We start from the raw sequence: 21,965 nt of genomic DNA on the forward strand, positions 1-21,965 counted from the left end.
ACGAATTCGTATAAATCGAAGGAAAAATCTCTGGGCTTTACACATCACTCATCTATCTATGCCGTCCAAAAGAACCCATAAACTTTAACGCGAATCGTGAGCGGCATGAAGAAAATATAAACTCCACCAATCGATTTTCGCTTTGAATAGATCGACATCCATCTTATTTTAGCCCAAATGGATTCATTTGCAACGGTCGCAAAATCTTTTTTTTTCCTTTCTACACATAAGAAACTTTCACTAGTGCTTATATGGGCAATTAACTGAGCATCCTAGACCACAACCATTCATCGGCTACTCAATGTTCCCACCACCGAACTAGTTGTCCATAACGCCAGCAATAGCACAACAACAATAAAAGAAAAAAAATATAAGTAAATATTTTTACAGCATCTGATCTAATGGATTTAGGAAAGTAGCAAATATGAAAAAAATCCTTACAAACAATTTGAAGAAAATAAATGATTGCAAATGTTCGTGGCTTTAGTTAGGGGTCCCGGTATGAAGTAAAGAAACCAGGAACTTGGAAACTCTTATCTAAATGAGTTATTATAGTTATTATAAACAAATGCTATTTCATATTTATGGCGAAAAAATGTAGTTTATATTCAATAAATTATTGGATATTTCTCCATGATATGCCTCAGTCCAAATAAATTCTGAACTATTCCGTTAGTGCCCCAATAATCTATTGAACTTGAAATAATGGCAAAATTCACAGTTGCTGTTAGTATATCTGTATTCACGACGAACCATTTCTTTAAGTAGCCATTAATAACTATAAATGTAAAAAATGAAATACAATAGAAATGCCTTTTTACATTCAATCAGTTTTACAGTCATCAATAAACGTGCTGAAATTGCCAGACTGCTGACGCCATTGTTTACTCGTTTGGTATTTCAAATAAACATTCTACGATAGACCGTTGGATTTGGCATGAAATATTCCTGATTTGTAACTTACAAACACATTGCTTGATAATATTTGTAAACAATACAGTGCATTTTTCAGACGCACGAAGAAATAAGATTTTCAAAAATTGTAATTATTTCTAGTAATGGCGAAAATTTTAGTTATTGCTAGCATAGCGAATGGATTACCTCCATCTGGCATGAACTGGAGATAAACATATTAAAATCTATATTGTTTTCTTGATTTGGAAATAAAAATGTTATAAATATATAAAAGGAATAACACAAAAATGGATACATAGATAATATTTTACTCTATCAGGACATTTATTCATATCAATTCAAAAATGCATGAACCTGCTCTTAACCCCGTGAAAGGTGGGAATTAAATCAATTATGTACCATATTAATACCAATGCATATCCATCACTTTTAAAATATATTTAGTTCTTAATTGTAGCTTCGTACTAAAATAGTGTATCATGCATGTTTGTACTGGCTGGCATGGATCACCTGGAAATTATATCATTTATCTATTTAATAATAAATTAATTGGAATTCATAGTGTATTCAGTACTTTGTCCGCAAGAAATGTCCGTCTCTCGTAATATTCGTACATATATATATTTGTATGGTAGAATGTTGAAATGTTAATTGTTTTGTGGATTCCAAATTCGCCCCTCTAGGGAAATATACTAATGTTCCTCCTTCTTTCCTTTTCTTCCTTTCGCATAGTACATGTAGTGATTGTGCGGAAGAAATACAGGCATACGTCGCAGAATACACCAAATCATTGGCAACGGAAATTAAATCTGAAATTAGAGAAGTGATATCTAAGGTGGAGGATGTTCTTGAGGGCACAGACCCTGTAGACATGAGCTCCATTAGTATGCTATCAATGGCAAATAATAACAATTCGTAAGTTTACCAGAAATGTCACATATGGTCTTAAGTCTAATAGTTTATAAAATCCTTTTCATTTTTATAGAGGTGATGATTCAAGATCAGATTCCGTGTCTGCTACAGATGTCGCGGAATATTTGAAAGGATTATCTAAGGAAATGGCTAGTGAAGTGAAATCAGAAATACGTGAGGCTGTTAATTTTATTCCAGTTGAAAACATTAATTTAAATCGGAAATCATCCCCGCCGGATGTTTTTGTGGGAAAGGCGTGCGAAAAAGAGAGGTAAGTGTTTGCCCTAAGTCACTATGCTCGTAGATACCTGATTATCTGTATTTCTCAAAAAAGATAATGCAAAAATTTCAAAATTTTGAAGATATTCAGGAAAGTTTTTTATTTAAGCATTCAATTCAAAACTGTATTATTTTATGGCGACCTCGGAACCTTCCGAACATCTTTTAGGTCAAATAAGATCGAAAGTTAATCGAATAACTAAACACAAAATTGTTGTAAAAACAAATAACTTAGATCTGAATGCTAGGTGGTAGCTCCCATTTAGTCTATGAGTGAATAATTCCAAACGTCAACTTATTTTGGCTTTCATTTTTACTCGACGTAAAGTTTCGAGAATCAACACAGTTAACATCAGATTTTAGCCTGCTTCTATAGATGTAAATTTCGATAAGAAGTTTGTACCACGTTGGAGTAACAAGGTAAACTGGGAGAGCGTGGCGACATACGGCTTAAACCAGCAACTGATTATTTGGTACACTGACGGATCCCTCACAGCAGAGGGAGCGGGTGCCGGTGTCATTGGTCCAAGGAAAATGTACTTTGAGCCAATGGGCAGGTAAACTAGCATATTTCAGGCGGAAATATACGCCATAGACAAATGTGCCTCCTTGAATCTCCAAAGGAATTATAGGGGACAGAACATAGCTATTCTCACCGATAGCCAAGCAGCGATCAAGGCACTTAGGTCCAACCAGGTGAACTCTAAACTGGTATGTGAATGCCTTGAGAGACTGAATACACTCGGCTCGTCCAACAAGGTCTGGATACTTTGAATTCCAGATCATGCTGGGATGGAAGGCAACGAGGCAGCGGATGAACTAGCCAAGAAAGGAGCAGGGACGCCTTTACAAGGGTCAGAACCCTTCTGTGGAATCGGAAACGGTTTCATGATTATGACTCTAAGAAATGAAGAGGAACGGTTAAACTATACTGGGCGGGCCAACCAGGGAACCAGGGTGCTTATTGGGGATACGAACCCATGCGCACAAAGGATTGCTTAAATCTCACCAAAAAGAACCTCCCAATCATAGTGGGAATTCTCACTGGTCACTGTCGGCTGAACTATCACCTAGGGAAGCTAGGGATACCTACGGACACTGCCTGCAAGTTTTGTGAGAAGTATGACGAAACCTCTATACAAGGCCTGGGTACTTGTGCAAAGTAGGTCGAGGCATCTGGGAGAGCACTTAATACGAGATGCAAAGTTGAAAGATCTAGAAGTAGGGAACATACTAAAGTTCCTGACGGTTATAGATCTGTTTGAGATACTATGATCAATAGGTACACTATAAGCAGTGAAAGGGGCACAATAGTTCTTTAAGGACGCGATGCGACTTTCCCTTAACAGAATAATAATAATAATGGGTTTAAATGGAAAACTTTGAAAAACTAGTCCCACTTTCCTCCCCTATTCATCTCAGTGGAATCATAATACTACGTGGAAGGGACTGCAGTTTACACCAACAATTGTTGAATAGGCTGCAACGAGTAGAAATGCCTCTTAGTTAGTCTAATTTACTGAGCAGAGAGGCAGCACCAAGGCCATTGTATCGGCATACGGCGTTCGCTGGCTTTTACAAATCTGAAATTAGCTTTCAGCGGCTTAAAGTGCACAAATTCTTCGTTGAAAAAACCTTACTGAAATATCTTCGTCTAGGGTCTGAGAAGGACAGGCAAATGCAGGGCCATCTCGTCCTTTTTCTGACATTGGCTGCGTATATCCGAAATCACCAACCCAATTTGTCCATGCCGTAATTTATGGAGCAGTGTTAAACGCGCTAACAAACGTTTCTTTTCCCACTTCTTAAGGAACAATACAAATGTCGCTCTTCTGCCGGGAAGAATTCAATTTTTTTCATTTGGCGTGAATTCTTATACCTTTATTCAAATGCCAAATTCTGCCTCTGGTTCAGCCTTAGTGGATGCATATCTTTGGCGAGCCAGTGTGATGGTGTCCTCATTGCCAGCGCTGCCCAAGTGTCTTCGAACCCATATCGGTAATGTTTCGCTCAATATGCCAACTTTCAACAGCAACTACTAGCGGTTCCACACCAGTTGAAACGTTGTTACTATTTAGTGCTGGTAACGCAAGCATTCTTCTCATCATCATCAACGGCGCAACAATCGGTATCCGGTCTAGATCTGCCTTAGTAGGGAACCCTAGACTCCCCGGTCTTGCAAAGTATATTTTTCTCCGTGTGCTGGAATGCGTCCCAGTAAAGAAAGTAGGAGGCGATTCCACTGGAAACGAAGAATCATAGACATACCCATGCGTCTTTTTAGGAATTGTTCCGTTGAAGGCCAACCTATATTAAAATGTACATTCATTCAAGCATAATTTTCGCAAATATAAAGTGGTTCTCTCTTTTTGATTTTCGCGAAAGAAGGATTGTTTCATCAAATTTGTTCCTCTCTAAGCTTAATGATTACAATGTCATGCAGAAAGAACGCTAATCGCATTTCATCATCATCAACGAGTCGGATTTTAGCCACAAACAGACGGTCGTAAGAACCCAGGTCTCCGAGGAATACATAAGGACTGGCAAGATCATAGTCTTATACCGTCAGCGCTTTGACCATATAGTGAGACGTTTCGAGCGAAACAGTTTTTCTAAGCTGAAATAGGCTCTGTTGGCTGACAACAACCATGCGCGAATTTCATCGTCATAACTGTTATAGGTTGTGAGTTTCGACCCTAGATAGAAGAAATTTTCAACGGTTTCAAAATTATAGTCACCTATCTTTATTCTTCCCGTTTGACCAGTGCGATTTGATGTTATTCGTTCTTTGGTTTTTGGTGCTACCGTTCCCACCAAGTACTTCAGCTTGCCTTCATTAATGTGCAGCCTAAGATATCTTGCCCCCTGTTCGATCTGGATGAAGGTAGACTGTATATCTCGGGTTGTTCTTCCCATAATGTCAATATCGTCAGCGCAGGCCAGTAGTGGGGTAGACTTGAAGAGGAAGATGCCTTTGCATTAACGTCTGCATCGCGAATCATTTTCTCCAGGGCCAGGTTAAAGAGGACGCATGATAGGCATCCCCTTGTCTTAGACCGTTGTTGATGTTGAATGGTCTTGAAAGTGATCCTACTACTTTTATCTGGCCTCGCACATTGGTCAGGGTCAGCCTAGTCAGCCTTCCCAATTTTGTCGGGATTTTGAATTCTCGCATCGCCGTGTACACTTTTACCCTGGCTCTGCTGTCATAGACGACTTTAAAGTCGATGAAAAGATGGTGCAACTGATGTCCATATTCCTACAGTTTTTCCATCGCTTGCCGCAGAGAGAAAATCTGATCTGTTGTTGATTTGCCTGGAGTGAAGCCTCTTTGGTATGGGCCAATGATGTTCTGGGAGTATGGGGTTATCCGACCTACATAGCAAAGTAGCGAAGCATATCTTATAGATGGTACTCAGCAACGTGATTCCGCTGTAATTCCATCGGCTCCTGGCGTCTTATGGCTTTTAAGCCGATGAATTGCACGAACTGGTTCTTCTATGCTTGATGGGGGCAGTTTTTGTCCGTCGTCTTCAGTTTCGGGACCTCCAACTCGCCGATATTTTCGTTGTTGACCACTTCATCAAAATACTCAATCTATCGCTCAGATATGCCCATTCTGTCTGAAATCAGATTTCTCTCTTTGTCTCGGCAGGATGAGCATCGAAGTGTATAAGGCTCCATCCTGCCGACTTGTTAGTAAAATTTAGATGCCTGATGCGATTGCTCCCTATACTTTTCAAGTTCACAAACTTGTTGGTTCTCCCGGGCTTCCTTTTTCCGTCTGTGAAGTCGCTTCTCCGCTCGATGGAATTCGTGTTAAGTCTCTACGCGTGCACGCATTCTTTGAGAATACATTACTCGATATGTGGCATTCTTTCGTTCTGTTACTAGCTTCCATTCATCGTCGAACCAGCTGTTCCGACTTTTCTTGCGGTTAGGGCCAAGTATGTTTGTGATCGTATCAATGATAACGCCCTTCAGGTGGATGTGAAGATCATTTATTAATGCTGCATCTCCAGGACATCTTTTCGCTGTGGTTACTGCGGCGTTCAATCAGCATGGGATCAATTTGATTGAAAGTGGTCCCGTCTGGAGAGTATGCTCGTGGATCGCTTTCCGCGCAAACCAGGTACTGGTTGTTGGAATACTGCTAACTGAATAATCCGCAGTCTGTTATCATTGGTATCAATATGGCTTAGCTATGTGAGCCAACGTATCGCCTGAGTACGTGCTTCGTCCCTACTTGACTATTGAAATCTCTAAGTATAATTGGCACAGGCTTCGAGGGTCCGCTCAACTGCCTTGTGGAAGTTATCTTTCTCCGACTCTGTAGTCTCCTCTATAGGGGCGTGAATGTTTATGAGGCTTATATTTCTACACTTGCCTCTCAAACGCAGAGTGCATAACCTTTCGCTTATATTTTCAAAGCCGATAACAGCGGGTTTCACTTGCTGTCTGAATAAGAAACCTTCTCCGAGCACATCGTTTACTGGATGTCCGCTATAATATATAGTATAAGGGCTTTTCTCCAGAAAACTGGTCCCTGTACAGCGCATCACTTGCAGCGCTGTTACATCAACCTTATATTGGGACAGAATATCGGATAGGTGCTAAACAGCATTCGGTCTGTACAGGGAGCGCACATTCGATGGGAAAATGCGCAAATCGTTATTCCGTTGTCGTTGCCGGGTTCGTCCTTGTAAAATTTATCCTGTCCAAGGCTCCTTTTGTAGCCCCCAACCTGGAGGACCAGTTGGTACAATTTGTCCCGTTTTTAAGCGCGGGAAACACGCCTTCACCCTTCTCCATCTGCAGTTTCTCATTAGGAAGGCACTCCCAGCGATCACCATGCGGAGGTGGAGATAGGGTTTGGTAGTGGAGCTGTCGGTGTTAGTTCAGGAGGCGTTTCCCAGGTTTTATCCTCCATCGTGGATACAATACACGTTTCGCCCAGGGACCTATACTACCCTTTGACCGTCACTACTATGAATGCATCACCCAAACCAGCCTCGTTACATCGGCGGCAAGGTCATGGTTGACGTTGCGGTACAATATCACCGCGAAGTCGACTCCCTGCACGCTTATTTTTACAGCCAAGTGCAGGTGGGATTATATGCGGCTGTTTCTAAGGCGGGCTGATTCTACTTAACTTAAAAGATTAATCTTTCAATTCTCTAAGTTGGACAAAGTTCTTTTCTACTGTACTATGATCAACCATAACAAGCAATAGCCATGAGCAACATGTCCAATTTACCGATATAAACTGAACAAGATCGGCAGCTTTCAACTGGAATGATAATAAACCTGACATACTGTCAGTTGACAAAACGACTCATAATAGCGGCATTAAATGGAAACATGTGGAAAAGATAATGAACTACGATCCACTGACTCAGGAAATCTAAGAAATTTGACAAATCGAGAGGGTGGTTATAATTCTCACGATATTGTCAGCTACATGTATTGTTCCTTAATTTCTAACGAGAAGGACTCTCACACAGTCTGGTTCAAACCATGCAAAAGCAAAATTTTTGCAAACATACTTGATATTGCGGAAAATTCTAGATGAATTTTCGCACTGAACTTCCACCGAGCACCATGACTAAAACACTTGGAATTAATAAGTAAGGAATAAACTAGCAACAAGCACTGAGTAACATAAAACAATGAAATAGATTAATATTATAAAATATTACTAAATTGAAAAAATGGTGAAAAAAAATTATTCTCTTTTATTTTTAGATCATCAAAACACAAACATAACGACGGGCGAAATGAAAACCATGAATCTTCGGAAAATCGAGATAAGCAAATTTGCATTGAATCGATTCCACGCCCCAATTCAACTCCAGGATGGCATGCTCCAACCGCAGCAAGTCCTGAAAACTCTACACCAAATTGTCCCTATACAGGGGCAATATCTAAGTTGATCGATGCTAGTAGCACTGCATCTCAAGATTCGGGTATCAACTTGTACTTTGGCGACCAGGAAGATACTCGCTGTCGTACAACTTCTGAAAACTATTTAGAAAGGTAGGATCCTTTTATTTTTTTGATAGTTGTATTGCATGATATTAAGATTCTTAAATTCATCATGCAAACGCTTTCGATTGGGGTGCTTACGACTAGATATTAACAAATCGTTTACATGCTTGTCCTTTCTTTTGGGTATGTAAATGATGTGTCATATCATTGAAATCTGATCCTGTTAATGTGCATCGCACCCAACCGAAAAGTTATAAAAAAAAATTCGAAATATTTAGTTTTATAAATTTCAGTATATCTCTGCTGATCCGCACTCTTAACATATAATCATATTTAGGCCGAAGAGGAATTCAGAGAGATCGCAAAGCGATAGTTCACACAAGAAAAATGCAAACCATCGTCAATATCACACCAACCAAAATAGCCAGGAGAATACGTTTACTAGTGATGCTTCTTGTGAATGTATCTCTAAGGATGCAACCTGCACTTCCACACCCATCTCGGGAGGTAGCACACTGGCACTGAAACTTCCCACATTAGAACGCCACCAATCCGTTGAAGGACCAGCGCGAGACCTTCATCGATGGCAGCACCTTCCAAAGGACATATGGAAACAAACAGCGGAGGTTAAGAAAAATTAATTTTGATGTTTACATGGGGTTAAATCTAAATCTTTTGGGTAGTTGTTATCATAACATTTAAACAAAAGTATCTGCTATGTAAACAACATTTCTTTATGCATATTTTTCGACAACCCAGTACTGTTGTTGAGCTTAGTGTCGATATCGTTACTTCTTAAAAGATTACTAAAATTAAGCTGGAAATCGTTAAAGGACGCTTGAAGTATTGCTAAGAGGTTGGGCATACGTTCCAATGGGAGCAGTTGGCATAGTTGACCCAATCGACTTGAGTAATTTGAAGTGCAGGTCTCACGAAACTTTTCAGAATGCCCCATTGGAACGAAGCCTTTTTTGCTTGCTACTCTCTAACAAAGTAATAAATTCTGCTGAACGGTTTAACCTAAGCTAGTGATTGCATTGAATGTCTAGCCTCACCACTTGGAACTTATTCGCTGACTGTCGTTTGTCTATTTTCTTACAAATGAATGCCATTACTGCATTGTTCTTGTACCAAATAATTAATGTGAGTGTTCAATCGCTGGAATTGAAGAGTAGGTTACGCAGATCACTACTAGTGAATAAATCAGAATATTTTGAAGCTTTACACAATGGCTACGATATGTGATAAATGAATTTGAAAAAACGATAATTGTTGTTGACTAATGCTAATGATAATTTTATTACTGAATAAAATATATTAAGCGAATTCAGTGGTAGATTAACTACGTTAAGTATGTGATGCAAATTGAGTTTCCAGTTTTATTCAGTTATTGTTAGATTGTAAATAATGTAGTCATTTTCTATGTTCATATTTGTATGTGTAAGTTATCGTGGCTAAATATTCAATGCAAAATGAGAATAAAATGTTACATAACTTCTAAGTGACATGAGAATAATAACACGGAATAATGACAAAAGGTAGTTGTTTGTATATATTATGAAAACTATTCTTAAGCTGCATGAATCTAATATCTAACCTTGGAATTTGAAAAATAATAACACTTTTATATTACCCTGAATGATTAAAGGGTTATTTTCAAGGATTGCAATGTTCAGACAAAAATGGTAAGCAAAACACAGATGCTAGCTAAATATTGAACCCCCCACCCCCTGCCATTACATACACCCCTTGATCATACTCCAATCAAATGCGGAGAGAGTTCTTTTAAATTGCGTTGCCCTAGAAGTCGTGTGAACCGAATTTCGGCTGACACGTTATCATCTATTTCTTATTTCGTGTGTTACTTATAATACGTTTAATTTACTTTTATTTTGTGGAGAATTTTAAAAGTTAAAAACCTGTGCTGAAAGTTTCTGTCTACTTTTAGAATAGCGTGATAACCAATATTTCTCACCTTACGTGCTGAAACTCAGAGACTATAATGGTCTGTGGTACAAAAACAAAATGCAAACAAAAACTATGACTATGTTATGTTATTGTTCTTTGAAAATAAAACGAATCAATACACGAAAACAGCGAATAATAGTATATAGCATTATATGATGCCATGCAGCACGGTTGTATTCTCGCTAACGGAAAACCGATAAAGTAAGGCCCGCAACATAAGGGCCGAACACTACTGATATTTGTTGTTTTCTTTATTTGTTGGTATATGATAGATAATGTCTGCTGGATCTTTTTCCTATAGCAAATTTATCCATTTTTAAAATAATAAGAAAACAAAATAAATTCAGTGATTGAAAAATATGTTTTGAATTTTCTCAAAATTAATAAGATCGAGTAGAGTGCTGGTTTACCTTCAAAATTGGGACAATACGTACTTACAACATGCCTAACGTTTTGGGTATAACAAACCCTGTATTTTTTTTTTGTTTTCTCGTTCCTGTTCTTCTTAATGTCCCTTATTTTTTTCTTAAACTTCCACAGGAAAATAACTACTGATCGATACAACCGATCTACTGCAAAAAACATTAATTCTGGAAAATCTGAATGCATATAACTCTAAGATTAACATAAGGGGCATTTTTAGTTAATTTCTCCAAAAATGTTATATAATAGTATGCTATTATTAACTTAATTTGAACAATTAACAATATGATATTTTGAGCCTAGACACCGTAAGAGGCGGCTTCATATTTTTTTTTTGAGATTTTTCGGTTGGGTAGTTTCTGAGAATGGGTCCGGTAAAGAATCACCTTCAACCCCTCGCACTCCTCGTCTTTCCAACAAACGGCAAAACTAAGACCGGCATTGAAAAATACTAATCAAAACCTTTCATTTCATACCCAACATGACTACATTCGGTGAAAAAAAGTTTATTCCCCTCTTTTGCATATGTGAGGATCCCCCTCCCCTAATACCTTCTCACGAAATTTTGTGTCTATCGATATAGCCGTTTCTGAGAAAAATGCGTGTGACAGGCAGACATTTAATAGGGTTTTGTTTTACAAACATACATTATACTGCACTCCGGTACCGAGAGAGAAATGTACTTGGAATTGTTGCCCTACTGAAAAGGTTATTTTACGTCTAAGGTGCAATTTTGTAACAATATATAGCACAGCACATAAGAGTATACTTTCGTTTCATGTTTCATGCCAATAAATACCAATCTATTCACTCTGGTCGTCCCAATTCAACTGATTCCGTTCCTCCATATTGGCTTACCAACAAAACCCAAACAATTTGTATTTACTTTTACCAGACCACAGAACTGAATATCAAAAGTCTTCTCGGTTATTGTCGGAGATGAACAGTTTTCTTCCTACCGGGCCGCTACGAAATTTCGCTAACCAACAATACTCTATCATCATCATCAACAGCGCAACAACCGGTATCCGGTCTAGGCCTGCCTTAATAAGAAACTCAAGACATGCCGGTTTTGCGCCGAGGTAACCCAATTCGATATCCCTAAAAGGTGTCTGGAGACCTTACCTACGCCATCGCTCCATCTCAGGCAGGGTATGCCTCGTCTTCTTTTTCTATCATAGATATTGCCCTTATAGACTTTCCGGGCTCATCCATACGAATTAAGTGACCCGCCCACCGTAACCTATTGAGCCAGATTTTATCCACAACCTTACGGTCATGGTATCGCTCATAGATTTTGTCATTATGTAGCCTACGGAATCGTACATCCTCATGTAGGGGGCCAAAAATTCTTCAGAAAATTCTTCTCTCGAACGCGGCCAAGGGTTCGCAATTCTTCTTGGTAAGAAGTCTCCAAGGAATACACGAGAACTGACAAGATCATTGTCTTGTACGGTAAGAGTTTTGACAATATGGTGAAACGTTTCGAGCGAAACAGTAAGCTGAAATTGGCTCTGTTGGCAGCCAACAACCGTGCGCGGATTTGATCGTGTAGCTGTTATCGGCTGTGTTTTTCGACCCTAGATAGGAGAAATTGTCAACGGTCTCAAAGTTGTAGTCTTCTATCTTTATTGTTTTCGTTTTACCAGTGCGATTCGATGTTGTTCGTTCATTGGTTTTTAGGGCTGACATTGCCACCGTGTACTTCGTCTTGCCTTCATTAATGAGCAGCCCGAGATCTGGTGCCGCCTGCTCGATCTGGACAAAGGTACATCTCTGGTTCTTCTTCCCATAATGTCAATATCGTCAGCGTAGACCAGTAGTTGGGTGGACTTGAAGAGGATAGTATCTCTCACATCGCGAATCACATTCTCCAGGGCCAGGTTGAAGAGGACGCATGATAGGACATCCCCTTGTCTTAGACTGTTGTTGATGGTGAATGGTCTTGGGAGTGATCCTGCTGCTTTTATCTGGCCTCGCACTTTGGTCAAGGTCAGCCTAGTCAGTCTTATTAATTTCGTTGGGATACCGAATTCTCTCATGGACGTGTACAGTTTTACCCTGGCTATGCAGTCATAGGCGGATTTAAAGTCGATGGAAAGTATTTCCGTCGCTTGCCGTAGAGAGAAAATTTGATCTGTTGCTGATTTGCCTAGAGTGAAGCCTCTTTGGTATGGGCCAATGATGTTCTGAGCGTATGGGGCTACCCGGCCTGGCAAGATAGCGGCAAATATCTTATAGATGGTGCTCAGCAATGTGATACCTATATAATTGCTGCACTGTGCGATATCACCCTTTTTATGTATGGGACAAATAATGTCTTGTTGCCAGTCGTCAGGCATTGAGATAACTACATTTGCAAATTTTAAGTAAAGCAGGAGAAGCGAATCTGGCGTTGTTAATAAATCGAGCGAAATCGGGTTCGGTACCGTCGTCGGCAAAGACAATATTTTTAGGATATACAGACTGATCAATGCCCTCAATGCTGTGCTCATTAGAAAGATAAGAAGACTGTGATGAATCCTTATACTAATAATCTTCGTTTTCTTCGGGTGTATCTTAACTCCAACTCTTCTTGCCAAAGAAGCAAACCATTTGGTCTAGGTATATGATTTGATGTGAAGGGAGGCAGATGTCATCAGGCCATTCGAATTGTTCGAGCAAAGATGATATTGCCCATTGAACCACTCCATGTCCTTCGAACAAGACAGCACGATACAACTCGCCAATAACAAAAATAAATAATTTCGGCGACAGGATGTAACTCTGACCGCCTTCGCTCATACCTCTAATTACTGTGACATTCTGCCATTATATGTCGTTTTTTTCTTTTTCTTCTTCAGCCTATGCCTCGTCCAGAAGACCGCATGTCAGTCGATTGCACGATTTCCCCGGCGATCTGGATGGATTTGTGAGGTTCTCAAATGACCATCTAGTGTTGTTTCGATCAGCCTTTTGATCATTTCCCATCTAATTCGATGCTCATACCAATCTGGGCAACCAACCTCATATGTGAGGCATCAAATGAAAGGGTTCAATAAGTACTTTTTGAAATTGATATTTTTGATGCCGGGTGAAAAATAGAGAAGTGGGTGATCAAATTGTGTGCCCCAGAAACTGTAACAGTTCTATCCGACCGAAAAATCTGAAACAAATCACAATGGTGTATCCATACGAAATCTAAGCCCCAAAATACATCCCTTTCCGACATCTGCTTAAATAAAGTTAGTAATTTTATATTACTATATTTTAGAAATTTACCCGTAAACCACCCTTAAGTTCGTGCTAGAAGTACAAAATTTGGTATGATTATAGGTATAATATAATGCATAATCTTGGAAAGTTTGACAAAAATCCAACTATTATTAACAAAGTTGTAGAAGGTCAAATTTTTATATTTCACGTGAATTTATCGTACTCTAAAACATGTATGACGTCATCGTCATATAACGTGAACTACTATGAACGGCAGAGTTGGAGTTTAGAAATGCATACATATGAATATCAAGGAATATTTTGAATTGGAGGTATACGCGAATGGGAAAACGTGAATAGGATATTTCTTACACAAGATGAACACAAAACCTTTTTACCTGAAACGTCCAGCTTCCAGTATTCCAACATGTTAAATTATTTAGTAGGTTGCCGAAGGTTGTTGCTGCAATGAAGAAAACCTTCGAACATCACATTTTAGACTCAGTGGCAAATACGTAAAAATTGTGTTGGTAGGTATCAGGCACTCACCTACATTGCAATGTTTCCAATGTCTGAAAAAAATATTTCCCAGAGCATACGCTCATTTTTATCACAATCTTTTGAAACGAATGGAATTTCATTATATTTACAAACAATCACAACACAATTATTAAATTGATTTGATGATTTGATTTCAAAGCTATTCATGAAACTTAGCGAAAATATATGAATTTCAACATCCAAACAACAAATCAATACTATATGCATAAAATTATGATCGTACGTGATCTATATATTGTACATCCATGTATTTGATATATAAACAAAAAATAATAACTTTTAAAAATTTAAATCTTTAAATATTTAACGATATCAAGTTATCCATTGATATGACGCTGAAAAAAATCCTGCACACACTGAATCAATAGGACACGCAATGTTGATAAGATAGATTACTAGTGTGTACTCGTATATTCAAAATTTCATTGAATAACTCAATCTTTGAGAATTACAATATAAAATAAAAGAAGAACAAAAAAAAATCAACATTACACAATATTTTTATTTAACAAAAGATAAATAACAACAAGAAAACATTGGAGACTGATTTTTATCCCCAATTTCCAAAGAAATATTTGAACACAAAATGGCCGAAAATAGGAGTAACACAATGCCAATTTCGGATTCATCATATATGTGTTCGATTCAATTGAATTTAAATTTACCATTCATTGAATGAATTTAAATTTGCGTACTTGATGATAAAAAATAAGGTCAAACCTTAATGAAAGTTATGCATGTGAGTAAAATTTATGAAACCTAAAAGTTGACTATTTTTAAAAATATTAAATATGAATAATGGAATATTATTGCATATTATTATTCAATATAATAATATTTCCAGTGGATCAAATTAGAATTGAAAATTTGAATTTGAAATTATCTTAGTGTTTGTGAAATATTTTGAAATAAAACCAAATTATTTTTGTCTGTGAAACTTATTGTGGCTTTTTCCATTGCTAAAATTTTTAATCCAAGAAATTGCGTTGGATAATTACAATAATAGGAAAGGTCTTTGCAATATGATCATTGATAGTTCTATGTGACGAGCACTCATGGTTTCATTCAATACTATTCATTTTAACTTTAAATCCTTACTTTAAAATTGTTACCTTGTGATGGTGGGTGATGGTGTTTGTATAGTATCCACATGCGATCTGAGATACTTTAACCCATTCCGTTAGGTTCATTGGCATTCTCCTTTATTGTAACTCCGGCGTCATTTTATGGTTTATGGTATAATGTAGCGACCCCCGGTCCAGCTCGCTCGAAAGCCTCCATTCAGAAAACGAATTCTCAATAATAAAGCCTAGATACACATCACATCACACAATCTATGTGATGCAACCTAAGGATAGCAACGCTTGATTTCTAGCGATTAAATTATTTGAAATAATAAAAACTTGTTTTTCTTATCCACTAGTGTTGATTTATATTTAGTAAATACCGATATTTCGGAAACCACTTGTTCCTTCCTTAAGTTAAGCGGTTGCAAAATAAAAATCAACACCAGCAAATAGGAAAAACAAGTTTTCATTATTTCATAGAATAGCAGTATCTGGAAACGTGAAGGCGTCGTCCAGCTCACTTCCAGTTGATAGATCCGAACCGTAGTTCAAGTAAAGTCATACGAAGCTACCTTGTGCATCTTATCCCTGGGGATTATAATTAAAACACCGGAAGCTTTCTGATTTATTTTTTTTTCTTCTTATGTGTTCCATCCGAGAATGTTCCAGGATATTGTTCATCTCTTCCATAAATAGCATCATTTTCCAGATTTACTAGATTAGACTCATGTGGAAACCTTTGCATCCAGGAAAATCGTTAGGCAGCACTTCCTAGATTTTACTTCACTCCTTATCTGAAATAGGCTCTGCGGAATTTGCTCGATTGTGCCAATATCTCAAAAGTCAACCGTCTGTTAGGGAACTAATTTTTTGCCATGTTTTAATTTTGAACTCAAATTATTGATTTGGCTTCTGTAAGACTTGTGAGAGTAAGGAGTGCGCTTGCGACTCTATAGCACATCGCTTCAATGTGAACCTTTCCACATTTAATAACCAAGTCATACCTACCTCAGCTAGTTTCCAAGCCTAGGCAGCTATGTGGCCGCTTTTCTTTGTATTTTTTTTGTTTTTTAAAGCGGTTGAAATCTTTCAAAGGCACCCGCGACACACTTTCTACCCTGTGGAATCATGATAAGGCATCACATCATGAGGCGATATTAGCTATCTGTCTAGTACTGCTTTCTTTTATGCACGGTGCTTTCTTGGTCTCCCTTACTTTGCGCAGTTTACATTGGATAAATCAGATAGTTGAATTGATCGTATTCCAATTCCTTCATCCAGAGTTTCCCTTTTTTTCATCTATGAACCGGGAGCAGCGGAAAAGTGCTAAAAGCTCTGAGTCCCCGAAGACTCTGTAAGGTAACCACGCACGATAGCGTGTAGGTGTGGTTGACGCACTATACCCCACCAAAGGGTAAGTGGCAACTATATATAGAAAAGTTGAAGAGTACATGTTGCCTATCTCCTTTTACGCCTTCATATGTAGAATAATATGGGGACTCGTTCAAGTTAAATCAATGGAAGAACTTTCTGCATCCACCATGTCTGCGCAATAATTCCACCTTCAAATGTAGTTTGAAACTTGGCTTTGAGTCGAAGGTTTCCCCCGAGGCATTTTAGTGACGGTTGTAGAGAGAACATAGACTAATGTGTTTTCGCCGAATTGTTATAAGTACCGCCTACTATTACCACTTCCACTCTGTTAAGAAAACTTTTCAATCCGGTTTTATGTGAAATTCGTTGGGAGGAGGAGGGCCGTCATGCAAAAGGGGGGTGTAATTTTGTTTTCATCAAATATAGTCATGTGGGATAGCAAATCAAAGGTCTCGATTAGTACTTTTCAAAGCTGGCCGCAGTTCTGTCATTTATTACAAAAATCTGACAAAAAAATACGAAGTTGCCACAATACGATGCCTAGGCTCCGAAATACCCTCCATGCCGATATATGTTCAAATAAAGTTAATAATTACTACGATTTTTAGTAAGTAACTGCGAATGCCCCCTTAGATCCATGCTACAATCATCAAATATATGCAGTAGTAGAGAAGATTGCAATATAAAACATTATGCTAGTTTGGTGGAAGTCGCACTATTACTAACCAAAATTGTCGCTTCAGTGCAGATTCTAAGACTTTGAATGCCAGTATCACGCTAAAGTGAATATTCTTACATAATATATGTAGATTTATTACGTGCTACGCACAAAAATCTAAGGGAGGGGAAGGAATGGCATCGCGGTGGATTTTGAATTTGAGACGTTGATGGTCCAAAAAAACACCACTTCTGCCCATTTGATCTTATTTAATTTTTTTTTTCAAACTATAACCGCAGATTGTCCTTTTTTTGGAGGTAGTCCCTAACATATAGTTGAAACTTGATACGTCCTCCATGATATCAAATTAGTTTTTTGATACTTGGTTTCTCTGAGACGTGTCCTTTTGATGTGACCAGAGAAGAAGTCAGGTTCAACTTTGAAATTCTGAAGATCTAAAGCAAATTCTTTAAATATCACCCTCAACAGAGCAATCGTATTATCAATTTTTTAGTTTTTTTATTAATTTTATTCAATGCAAGCTGTAGATTGCCGACAATACCTATGGTGAATAACAACTATCCAAATATTCAATAGATAAGGCGTGTTTGCACTGACCGTTTCTGCTTCTTCAATTCTTTGAAAAAAAAATATGATTTATCGAAATACGCATATTATTACGTGCTATCTTCTTCAGCGGGTTCTAAAAATTTAATCCAAATCTTACCACCTTCCACCTTAAAGTTGTAGAATTACCGTACCCTCATTTTATTTAAAGGCTACCTAGAAATTAGAAAGAGTGGGAAATTAGCGTTTCTTAAATCGGTGTTCAGCCAGGTCTCTGGAGTTTGCCTGCCCGTAAAAAACTTTCGTAGGGGTCAAGCTTTGTATACTTAACTGCTTTCGATATTTCCGATCTATTGGATGTCCGTCTTCTGTCACATGCTTCGTTGCGAATGACCTGATGTGTTATGTATTGTGGCGTTTGACTAGTTCTGCCTCCTTTATATGTTCCCTTACGAATGTCTGAATAACCTTCTCGTTCGGTCTATGTATGATTTTGGGCAGCTGCTACACCTCATGCGGTATATACCACTGTTTTAATTGTATAGATTCTTGTCCTTCTAAATTGTTAATCGGTGCATGAGGATTTGCTCCCTACTGGACCCAACTACCTCGATGTCGGGCTACGTGAACAAATTCTTTAGAGTGGACGATGCTCATCATATTTCCTTTGTTGTTGTTTCTTTTTCCTGGTCATATAGGGTTGTTTGTTTCTTGCCAATATCCTTTGTTTTTTTCCTATAATTTGTTCGAAGGACACGGAATGTCATTGTGTATCTTCCAGATAGGGGTGAGATAGCTAACTGGCCCGTGATCCATGTAGTTAATACATTGGTGTGTCGATGCGTCCATGACGCTTCGATGGTGTTCTTGTGTGTGTTTCCTCATCTAGACAATAAACAGCTATGCAATGGCGCATGCCCGCAGCCATATGATCGAAACCACGTTGACGCGAACCAATGTACAGCATCACATACACGGCACTAACACCAGACCTTATGCGCGGAATGTTTCTCCCGCAATTACCATCGACGGTTGAAGATGAGTAAGGTTTTTTCTCCACCATAAAATTTTGAAGAATGGGCTGGGAATTGAATCTCTTGTATCGAGTCTTTTTGATTTGACTCTAACAAGTACATCTTCTACATAAAATATCCATACTCTAGACAATAAATTTTCTAGTTGTCATTTTCAACTTTTCATAGGTGTTTTTTTGCAGCGTTATTATCATCGTTGTTTTCATCGTCTTCGTCGTTTCCTGCAATTTGCGAATGTCTTCTAGAATTCTATGTTCATCAAGGATATAAGCTATGAGGGTATCATCGTCAATCTGACCATAGCTCAGTAGCTGAGAACCATCCACGTTACATCTAGTTCCTAATCGAGTGTCAAATTTGTCCTGCTTTATTCTCATTGCTTTCTGTCATGCGTTGGAAAAGAAACAGTGACAAATAGTCGTTTTCATCCCACTCAAATTCTTGAAACTTTTAATATAATTTTTGCTTCGAATTGAGAAAGTCCAGAGTCAATTGGAAAGAAACGTTCTCCCACTTTTTGGGTTCATAGGCCTCTTTTTTGGACTAACACCCAAAAAACGCAAAAAACGCAGAGAACTATGGTGTCGTCCAGGGCAGAAACAACTCATCATGGTACGGGGGAGCAGCTGTTGTCTGTCTTTTCCCTGGACGAAACGGTTGTCTTTAAAACAATTTATTATTAATTATATTATTTTAGACGTGGTATTTTGAGTATGAACTAAAATCTTGTTGATTCTTCAAAAGTTCCAGACCGTTCTTTAAACTACGTTCCTGGTAATGCTTTTTGAATGATTTCATGTGCTTGAACTTTACTCATCGTCCTCACCTATCAACTAACTTGTAGAAATATCCCTTGTTATTATTCGTCGAAAACAATAAAGTCCGTGGACTATAAAGAGTGGGAGCAAGTTGCTCTCCATTTGGTTTGGTCCAACATTAAATGGATGCGGAACTTCCCTAAGTCGACTATGGTTTAGATCTTTTCTGTTGCTGTTGGTTGCTGTTGCAAGGAATGAGGCGTAGCTTAGAGCAACTTCAATGTTCATGCGCATAGAACGTATAAAACGACTTACTAGCATTTTCCATCCTTCTTGAAGAAAGTAGGTTAGACTGATCGATGAACAGCTTTTTCCCCGCGTGTAGGGAAAGACTCGAGAATAGAGGTTACCTTCACATCGCACCAGATCTTTGGAATATAGTATAAGCGTGTACCAGTCATGCGCATGGGCTCCCTTAAAGAGTGCACTTGTGGTTTTTTCTTCACTTTGCCAAATCCAAGTTTCAACATGATCTTACCCTCCCCTTTGGAGTAGAAGTTTCCTGTGAAAAAACTAGGTTTGCAAAATTTCAGAATATTTAACTATATACTTTTGAATTTATGAATAGAATGGCAATCTTATAAATTTGATTGAGGCTGAAGACCGCGCAATTTTATGGAATGCAATAACTACCATAATTTACCCAGTAAAATGTATACTAACGAATATATTTGTACACCGACTATTTGCTATTACTAATGGAAGCGATAAAATGAAGATTGCTTGGCCTGCTACTAATCACTTTCGGCTTTCGGAACCAAGTAACAATATCGACGGAAGGAAGTATAAAGTATACACGGGGAACGAAAACTTAACAAGTTGATCCCATAAAATCAACAAAATTTTCAAGTATTCATTCAACTCTACAGGCAATCGATGAGTTTGCGATGATAAAAGATGGTGATCGTATTCTGGTTTGTTTGTCAGGAAGCTGCGCATCCTTATGCCTCCTTCACGCGCTTCGGCAGTTCTCACGTGCCCGAGGAATTCATATCGATATGGCAGCAATAACTGTGGGGAAATGTGGCATTGACCCAAGAGCTCTTATGTTATACATGAGAGATATTGATATAGAGTTATATATTATTGAACAATTAGGTAAGGAGCACTATATTTCCAAAATTGATATGTAAATTTTAATAATCCTGTTCATCTTTTCAGGTGCATCTGAAAATTATAGAACTAAGATTTGTGCATTAGCTAGAAGGAAACACTATAATGTTCTTGCTATGGGAAATACTTTGGACAAAATTGCTGATGAATTCTTAGTGTCCGTATTAACTAAAGGAAGACTCTTTACACCACAAGCACATTGTATTAATCGGTGAGTATTGAACGATATTATATTATGGATTCAGATTAAACTAAATATAAAAGCTCTTTGGACAAGACTGGAGGAGCACGATTAACAACATCGACTACTGCTTTTGGTTCTCTACCCCGCGTGTGGATACATCTAACCGTCGCGGTTATCTAACATGCGCTTCAGCTCCTTCACGACTTCTCGAGACAGTTGCACTTCTTCTCTACTGTTCTGCAGCAAGTGCCTCCCTGTAAGGATAAGAATCGAAAAAATGGTATGCTGTATTAAGAGAAGAGAATATGAGCCAATCGATGAACGTAACAGTGACTTCGAATTAGGTCGAAGAATAAATACATTCTTATTCATGCTAGATAGGCAAATATCATACGCTTCTTGAAATCAAGTTGGAAAGATTGCAGTAGACTCATTTCAGTCATGAAGTTTTCTCATCTTACCAACTGCATTTATGTATATCCTTTCTGATTACGAGCATAAACCAAGATCATTCATTTTTGAAACAATTGAAGAAAAATTTGATTTTTTTATAGCTGAGGCGGATTAAAGAATTTTTCTTGCTTTCTTTTCCATATAAGTCCTCTTCTAGATAAGTAATTTATAAATACCCAATATACCATTCACCACTTTAAAGTTCGGCGGTGGTCAAAAAACATCGTAAGTGGCGAATATTAATCGTGCAAGTCCCCCCACATCTATATAAAATCACCGCACCAACTAATTGGGAATATCCCCTTCACGTTTAGATACCACAAGGCGCGGGCTTGGAGCCTTCTTTGAGATTCCCTCACTTTTTTGTGGGTAGGATAGCTGTCAAACTACCAACTAAACACCTTCTCAGTATCGGAAAAATGTTTGATAGCTCAGTTAGCGCTCGCGCTTCCCCCG

The 21,965-nt window shown here is 38.2% G+C and overlaps 1 protein-coding gene across 2 annotated transcripts in view; it reads left to right on the forward strand.

The window, feature by feature from the left end:
- The window catches only part of LOC119653267, a 271,295-nt gene that overhangs the window by 245,976 nt on the left and 3,354 nt on the right, over window positions 1-21,965 (forward strand). For both annotated transcript variants that reach the window (XM_038057887.1, XM_038057888.1), the window contains 6 exons: window positions 1,648-1,830; window positions 1,901-2,098; window positions 7,852-8,142; window positions 8,432-8,720; window positions 20,629-20,857; window positions 20,921-21,083. In XM_038057887.1, coding sequence (XP_037913815.1) covers window positions 1,648-1,830; window positions 1,901-2,098; window positions 7,852-8,142; window positions 8,432-8,720; window positions 20,629-20,857; window positions 20,921-21,083 — 1,353 coding nt within the window. The remainder of the gene's footprint in view (window positions 1-1,647; window positions 1,831-1,900; window positions 2,099-7,851; window positions 8,143-8,431; window positions 8,721-20,628; window positions 20,858-20,920; window positions 21,084-21,965) is intronic.

The sequence above is a fragment of the Hermetia illucens genome, chromosome 3 (assembly GCF_905115235.1).
Source record: "Hermetia illucens chromosome 3, iHerIll2.2.curated.20191125, whole genome shotgun sequence".
NCBI lineage: Eukaryota > Metazoa > Arthropoda > Insecta > Diptera > Stratiomyidae > Hermetia > Hermetia illucens.